The following is an 8,922-nucleotide window of genomic DNA, read 5'->3' on the forward strand; positions in this document are numbered from 1 at the left end:
TTGTATGTCTCTACTTTCTTGTTATTTGCCTCGATTTTCTTTTCTCCCGATTCAATCCGTTTAGTGAGCTCCTCGAGCATTTTCATAATGGCGGAGTTAGTCCTCGATTCATTGGCGTTTGACCTTTCCGGCACAGGCTCGGTCCTATGGACGACTTCTGGTTCGATCCTACTCGGTGTTCGGTGCTAATTTTGTAATTGTGCTATAGCGATTTGTTGAGCCTGTAACAATTCGAATATCAATTGGAGGCTAACTCCACCATCTTCTCCGCCCTACGTACCTCGACCACCTGATCGAAATTCCTTGCGTACGCTACCTTCGGGATCAACGCCCAAATTTACATTTAGGGCGACATGTGAACTGACATCGACGGGATTTGCAGTTGGTGTTCCCTCGAGGTCAGCCTGAGGCACCTCGATCCTTGGGGCGGCTATATTGTCATTTTCCCCGTGAAATCCGAGGCCGTTGTCACCATGCGTAAGCGCTGCTTGTGAGTTTGACATGTTTACCCTGAAAACAAAGATTCTTACAAGAACAAATGTAAAGTAGTGTGTGTTATCGGAATCAGTATTAAGCAATCACTATTATCCTTAGTCCCACGGTGGGTACCAAACTGTTTACCCTTAAAATTGGATAACAATTAAACTTATAATGTGGTTTTAAGGACACGTGATTTCACCTAATACCAATTGATAAATGTGAAGATTAATAACAGAAATGAACTATATAAAGTAAAGCGAACCAATGTTGAAACGGAGTTCAACCCTCGAGCTAGGGTGCCCTCGAACTGATTGATACAAAAACAGTTAAAAATAAAGCAAGCTGATGAACAAGAGAGTATAAGCTAAAGAGAGAGCGTTATATTGGCCTTTTTATGCGAGAACAATATATCTTACAAATGGTTAATACTCCCCTTTCTATAATAGATGAATTCTACTTATGGTATAACTCTAATTACAGAAGGAAATCCCGTGATTAGCTAATTAACCATTCCTAATTTGATCTGTTACGAGATTTCCGCCATGATCTTCGACCAGTCACGGATATTTCGCCTTTCCGTTATTATGTTATCTTCGATCTTGCTCGATACCTGTCTCATTTGGTCTCGATCACTGTTGTCCTCGATCTCGACAAGTACCTCGAATCCCGAACTCGGTACCTTGTCCTCGTACCTTGGTCTGATCCACTACGGGACCGACCTTCGATGCAGCTCCCTGGTCCCGGTCAAATAGAAAAATTGGGTGTGCTCGATTTTAACCGTATACAATGTTTATTTCAACGGTTAATTAGTACATAGCTAAGTTTGTGTTATATCCCATATTCTAAACCTAATTCCCTATCCTTTATTGCTTTCTATGCCAATTTCATGGTGCTCCTGTGGAATTGACTAATTCATAACCAATTCCCTTGAGCTTCATGTGTTGGCAGTGATTATTGATGAAGCTTTGACTTGGTAGTTACCTAGTCAAGGTAGTGTTGAGACTTCATAGCTCAGGTTCAATTCTATCCATAAGTCATTTGACCCATCTCTCACGCAATAGGATTAAAGGGTTAGACAAAATTTTCTCCTAACTGAAAATACTTTTCTAAGTTACCAGTTCTTTTGTTCTTCATTTCTAAGGGGGAAAATTAGACACCAGGTGATAGATATTCAGATCGAGAAACCAAACAAGACTATGCACATATAACGCATCAATTATCCTTGTTGCACAACGTCCACAGAGAATCTGATGGACACAAATCAAGTATATCAAAGCATTACTAGCAGTTGAAACAGACTACCAATACAAAACACAACAAATAGGAAGACAGAACCGCTATTTAACTTTAATCTGCAACAAGGCCACAACTAAAACAAGGCCTGAGTGTATGTCCTAAATGCATACTTCAACATGCAATGAAGTACAAGAACTTTTTCCTCCTTATTATTGCTCTAAAAGCTACAAGTTTTACACCACCTCCAAATATTAAGCTGCACAAAATTGAGGGAATATACATTTCATGGAAAAAACATGTGCTATCAAGGCTTGGGCACGCTTCTCGCTAGGAGAAGCTCAACTTCTAAAAGGAACATTCTCCGTGACCACTGTGCATAAGTGAGAAAGCAGAGGAAGATGCTCTTATCCATGCCACGACTCTGAGACTCTTTCCAGTGATGAACAATTTTTTCAGCACTTACAAAGCAAGAGCGCAAAGACTCACCGTTGTTGGAGAAAGTCTCACCGACAAATATACTGATAAAAGAGGATTAACTCTCTTAGTATGACATAGGAAGAAAAAGAAATTTTTGAAAAGTGAGATAGGAAAAGATACGAACAATAACTACTGTAGTTTTTATCATATTGTCTGACATGATAAATCACTGTGGTTCTTCACAGCACCACCTGTAGGAAGGCCCACGACTTTTGTACCGAGATCATATGTTGACAACACATTTTTCTGCACAAAAATGGCAAGAGAAAGAGTGCATTATGAAAGATTTATAAGGTAGAGAATGTAAATGGTGTAAACTGCACAATTCATTCAGAAAAAAGGTCCATGACTATGCTCCGCCATTCACGTTAAAGTAATCACAAACTTGAAATAGATTCTGTGAAGGAACCTCTAGAAAAAAGTTAGGGACCAAATCAGTTTTCTACGGCTCCTGGTATTCAGCCAAATGATGCCGATTGAGGAGATGAAAAGAGGTATATCCTTTGGCCTAACTAGATTGCAAAATTTAACAAATTTGTGAATCATTTACAATCTCATGGACCTCAGATGTCAAGGCCACTGGTTCTCCCTGAAGTCATCGTTATCCATCTTTCTACAGTAATCTTTCATCATCAATCTCTCTTGTTGAACATCAGGTTGAAAACAATATCCTTTTGAGCCTTTTCTCTTTTGAAGTATGTGGACAGAGCATACTGATTTTCAAAACATAGAGAGGTGCATGGAACTTGCGCTCAGTTTCTATTTGAACGAGGATTAGTACATAAACCAAAAATGCTAAGAGTTCAAGTATAGTTTCTCTGGGAGTACGACTAAAAAGAAAAGCAGAATTCTTACTAAGCTTACTGTACCCTGGAATCAAAAGCATCATCACTTCCTTGAGAGTTGAAAAAGAAAACGATTGAGGAATATCTCCAATAGGAAATTTTCTGGAATAGATGAAATATATTTCTCGAAGTATTCCAAATGCACCATGGTACAACATTTCTTTTTAAATGAAGCACATTCTTTCATTGATACAGAGGGGGAGGAGGAGGGCAATGGGGAAAAGGGGGGAGGGTATAGTGCTTCTACGCTTTGAAGCCTCCACCTACATCTTGGAGGTAAGCATGTTCACCAAGTGAGCTGGCCCTCAACCCCAATATCGCTATAGGATTGTTTCGGCTACAAAACTAGATTATAGAGAAAGAATTTACAAGTACTACGCAATACGCTGCGATTCATTTATCAAAAGCTTTCCATCCATTTGTACTACCTCCACTACTTCTTTCAGTTGCTAAATAGCTGTAGAACAGCAATAAGATACTTGCGCAAAAGTCAGAATCCAAATCAAACTTTGTTTATGGGAAGATAAAAATCTTTAGCCTCTCTAATTTAATAGGAGGCAGCCTAATAATTCAATGTTGAAAACTAGTGGACAATGGTGCAAAGCCAGATTGCTGTAGAATCATGTGAAGGGAAAATTTGAAAGTTCTCTCACAGCCAAGGTAACTGGTGCTGACGCATAAATTTAGTATTGGATACAAGCTGAAAGATAATGACAGCAATTTCCTTATAAGACCAATGCTTTTGCCTAAGTTAATAAGGCTGTGAAATGCATATAGGGACTCAACAACCCAGGACCCAATGAATTTCAAGCGCTTTTACTAGCATTAAGAAGGCTGTGAACAAATCAATATAATGTAACAGTGAATGATATATTCAGGTTTGGGACTTGTAAACCAGGAAGTGAACTGAGGCATGATAGCCGCCTTATTGGACAAGTAATATGGTTAACACCTAAGCAAGACCAAAGGAGACAACTGGCTGAGATATACTCTATTCTTGTCTTGCCTTTCCAATCACAAATTAAAGTATTAAACACTGAATTCAATATTGAACAGGGTAGACCTGTTCATTTCCGCTTTATGAAAAAGCAATAAAGCGTCTCATCTTCATGTAAAAGCTTGCCTTTAGAGGAAACAATAAATCCAGCATAAAAAGTAGCTATTCAGCACATAGTGAAGGAGCACACTCACAATTGGCTCAAAGTCAGGGCTAGACAAGTTCATTGTAAGATTTCGCATCAACAACAAAACCTGCAAGTCCAGAGGAAACAGATGAACATGATTTGCAAATCCACCAATATAGATTTCTTCAAGGCAAGATAGAAGATATTGAAATAGGGAAGGTGAGAGGGGAAAGGAGACCCAGATGAAATTTACATGACCCCCATCTAAAACTCCCCAGCTGAAACTTTCAAATCCCTGCGAGTGCAGATAAATGCAGTGTCTTGACATATGCCTCTAGATTTTGAAACGAATATCTGGTTGAACATAATTGACGTAAAAACTTTCCTAACGAGAATTTACATGTATTCTTCAGAGAGATCAACATTTTTTTTACTTCTCTCAGCTCCTTTAGAAAAGGGTTTATATTGAAAAAAATGAAGTTGATCCTAACTAAATTCTCTGACGATCTTACCCTTTGGCATTTGTTCCCTCTATTGCTTGAAGGTGAGTTAAATTAACGAGTTCTACCAAATAATAACTAGGGAATACAGAAAATGGAATCAAGTAACACAGAAAAAAATAACATTACAAACTTAGCCTAGCATAAACACTGAAATAAACCTGACTCAGTAAGTTACAGTTAGCTGCAAGAAAGCTGAAGAGTTCTTAGGAAGCAGAAGCAAATGTAAAATGCTTAATTTACCATGCATCCAAAACTCACAGTTTCAAAATTAATAGGGTCCATCTCCTTCAGCTTCTGTACATGACCTTTAGTGTCTGGGTCAAAGACACTCCCAATAAAGCTATAGACTTCTGCAAAGTCGGGTATGCCTGTAATGGAAGTACCAATATACACTTTATACAGTTCCATTTGATCCAGAGTAAACATTTAAAACCAAAAGAAGTACGGCCGCTATCGACCTAGAAAAACAAAAATTCCCTCCATGATGAAGATGCAAAAGAGAGAAATGGAAAGAAAGGGGTAAAATATATCAGGAAGAAAAAAAATCATTAGCACAAAAGCTCCATAACACCACCCCATCCTTTTCCTTTTCCAATAGACTACAGGGACATTCAAAATCATTGGTTTCTCACATAATCAAAGCAATATAAAAGTGGATACAATGATTTCATGATCTGAAAATGATGAAAGCTTCTCAAATACAATTTCCTTCATCATTTACCTCAACAAAAAATAAAGAGAGAAAGCTTCTCAAATGCAAAAATTGGATGCAAGAGGTAGAACCAATATTTATACAGATTCAAAACAAAGTGGAAATTCTACTGTTATAATGAATTTGACATTTCATTGGCGTTCAAAACTTAACATAGAGAAAATAAACATCAATGTGGAAATTATACTGATATAATGAACTTTGTCCTGACGTTGGCATTCAGAACTTTATATGAACAAGAGAAGACACGTTAACTTATATTTCTAGCTACCCGTAAACTACCTAATCTCTTATAAGATAAATTACATAACTTTGCTTCTTAGTGTCTAAAGTTATCCTTTAATTTAGAAAGTTCAATGATGTTTTTCTCAATATCAAGAGCGAACTGACAAAAGAAAATAGAAATATCATTTTAACCAAGAAAGTTTGTCCCCCTTTGGCAAGCTTTGTGCAAGCAGCCTTCAAGGAACTTTTCCTTTTCTTGAAAATTATTCCTTCTATTATTTCACTCTTAAGTATGAAATTTGCATGATGAAAAGTTTATTTCAAAAGTTGGATGAGCCAAGGACCAAAATTTTGGAATTGCACTAAGCGGTGGGATCAAAGTTGCAAGTTACCTTTGGAACTAGGATTTGGTATGCGGATAGAAAATAGTTTTTTTCTGGGTTGAGTGGGCGACAAATCAAAGATCAAGTAAAGTTTCGGGCATGAGCAAGAAAATAAAATATGACAAGATTAGCTGTGCATACTACTGAAATGATATGTGGTACCAAATAAAAGCTAAGAAAGAAAAAGCTATATAATGCAGATGTTGAATTGAGAAACCTAACATGACGGAAGAGCCGATATGTATGGAAACCATACAGTGTTCTCCTCAATCAATGAGTTGTAGGGCTAAGTTCAAAATTATATGCTAGAGAACCTTACCATGAGGAACAGAACCTAGTTTGCTCTGCTCTGGTTGTTCAGAACTCGGCGCTGTTCTGCTGAAACTTCTAATGCCACTGATGCTGCTGTTACTAATCAATGTAGCTCCCTTTGATCCAATATCAGCTGAATCAGTAATGTGTACATTGAAATAAGTGCAGAAAAATCCCTCAACCAAGAAGAAGATTTATAAAATATGCAGACGCAAATACCAAGTTTATAGTCAGGTACACACCCTGAATTCTTTGAAGATGGTATTCATCATGTGATGGCATAGCTCCACCAGATGGAGAATTTAAGAGTACAGAAGTGTCATCCCATGATGGATATCCAGGTGGAAGGGAATTCATTGAAGAAGGGTAACCCATAGAGGCTTGCAATGGTACTAAAACTACTCAAAGTAGTTCCAGAAGGAAAAAAAACAAGAGACTATATGAGATACAGATATACAAAATGAGCCATAGGACAACTTTGTAAATGCAAACCAACCATTTTTTGGTGCCTTCTGGGGATAAGGATGAGCTGCTTTACGCTTGGGCCGAGGTGGTGGCACGTGTGCTGTTGCACCATTCTTCTGGACCTTCAAGAAGTACTTTTGAGCATGACTGCGAATCTGCAACCAAGAACATTAGGAAAATGTCTTGTATAAATGAAAGCAATTCATGAAAAATTATCTTTTCCTGGTAGTTGTAGGTACCTTTACTAATAAAACTTTACCTTATCCAAAAAAAAAAGATTATAAAAAGTTCTCTAAATCGAACAAAAGAAAGGGCCTAAAAAAGACTTAAATTTCGCACATTAGCACATGCGCAAATAAATTCCCATGGAATAGAGGATCTAACAGGATTAAATTAAGTAAGGACTACATTTTACACCAGGAACCTGTGAACGCATGTCATACACCAACAATTACTCCAAAAGCGAAAGCTTTGCAAATGCACAAGGCAACATACAATACACATTAAGTATATTCAAACGACTGACTAGCATTTCATGATAGCAGATCCAAAGAGAATCTGTAATTGCCCGGGTGTACAAGATTAGGAATAAGTCAATCACAACAAATTGCCAGCATATTCCACCACGATTTCTCAGCAGAACAAATATATACAAACAGAATAAAACTAACTAGTTTTCTCTATGAACTTCATCAAAAAGATGAAACAGAAGTGAGCACCTGAATTACTGTCTTTGAGCCTACAAAATCCTCAATTTTCTTCCAATCACGGTCAAACCTGAATAACCCAAATTTAGAAGAAACACCAAAGCTTCAGAAAAAAACATTTTTTTTCTAATGCAGCTTTAAGATTCAGAACACACATGTCACAAAGGCAACACAAAGGAGCTAACTGACCATAAAAAATCCAAATTAGTACTACAAAAATGGAACTTCCAAAATAAAATTCAAAACCAATACTAGAATAAATCAATTATACGGCTTTCTAGTTTCTACCCGTATAGCAGAAAAGAAAAGAAAAAAGATGAAAAAATTACTTGGCTCATGTTGAGGACAAAATTAAATAAATAAAAATGTGCTCTTTCTAACAAGTTAAGCTTTTTGCAACACCGGAATAACATCCAAACATCTACCCAGGAAAATCTTCAATTGAGCACAAACCTCTGCTACTGCCAACATAGAGACTGATCCAACAATAATACTAACAACAATAACAAATTCAGCGTAATCCCACGATTGGAGTCCAGGGAAAGTAGTGTGTAGGTAGTACTTACCCCTACCGTGAGGTCCTTAACCCTACGGTGAGAAGGTAGAAAAGTTATTTCTGATAGAAACTCGGCTCAAGGAAGGAACATAGACACTGATCCAAAATTATAAATTACTAATAGATGCAGAGTACCGCTGCATCCATTAATATTTCATTACAATGAGCACTATATCTTAGAATAAGTAGTTTATTTTACAAAATTGTTACAAGTGTATATAAAATTCAGAAACCAACAACTAACTCAATTACATGTATAAAAAAACACATTTGTTCACAATTAAAACAGCTGAAAAAGGGAGAAGAGACATAACAGTTGAAGAGCTTCAAGGAACTTGTCGTGTTCTTCTTCAGTCCAGCTTTCTCTAGACTTAGTTATGGTGTAAGGTTTCCGAACCTTTTTGCCAGAAGAGTCGGTAGGCGTTGAATTGTTGTTAGCCATGAAAGGAGAGTTTGAGTTCATGGTTTCAAACGCTTCAAAAGAATTTTTGTGGAGGAAATATAGAGAGTACTGAGTGGGTGGGGAGTGGGGACTACTGTCTCCTGGGCAAATCAATTGAAGCCGGTCAATTAATCGCTAGATCCAGGACTAGTTGTATTTGCCGATTTAATTGGAGACTTGAAATAGACTTCAAAAGGCACACACTATTTTTGGCACCTTTTCAAGCTTCATTTAGTATTTTACAACAATAACAACGATCCAATATAATCTTACTAATGGAATTTGAAAACGGTAGTTTATACGCAGATCTTACACCTACCCTATGGTAGAGATGCTGTTTCTGATAGATCATCGGCTTCCTCCCTCTAAGAACTCTCTACCTTGCTCTTCTCACAACCTCTTGATTGAAAGTGGATGATGCTCACCACTAGAGCAACTCACTCTTGTCTAAGCTT

At 37.4% G+C, this 8,922-nt stretch overlaps 1 protein-coding gene across 1 annotated transcript; it reads right to left on the bottom strand.

The window, feature by feature from the left end:
• Nucleotides 1-1,708: 1,708 nt before the first annotated feature.
• Nucleotides 1,709-8,598, bottom strand: LOC107773606 (protein REVEILLE 8). Its single transcript, XM_075248509.1, has 9 exons — nucleotides 8,340-8,598; nucleotides 7,482-7,539; nucleotides 6,794-6,917; nucleotides 6,540-6,695; nucleotides 6,305-6,430; nucleotides 4,924-5,033; nucleotides 4,230-4,289; nucleotides 2,318-2,439; nucleotides 1,709-2,234 (listed from the first exon to the last, which is right to left on the bottom strand). The coding sequence occupies exons 1-8, from the start codon at nucleotides 8,486-8,488 to the stop codon at nucleotides 2,338-2,340; spliced, it is 885 nt and encodes a 294-aa protein (XP_075104610.1). The 5' UTR covers nucleotides 8,489-8,598; the 3' UTR covers nucleotides 1,709-2,234; nucleotides 2,318-2,337.
• Between the last annotated feature and the right edge of the window lie 324 nt (nucleotides 8,599-8,922).

The sequence above is a fragment of the Nicotiana tabacum genome, chromosome 24 (assembly GCF_000715075.1).
Source record: "Nicotiana tabacum cultivar K326 chromosome 24, ASM71507v2, whole genome shotgun sequence".
Classification (NCBI taxonomy): Eukaryota; Viridiplantae; Streptophyta; class Magnoliopsida; order Solanales; family Solanaceae; genus Nicotiana; species Nicotiana tabacum.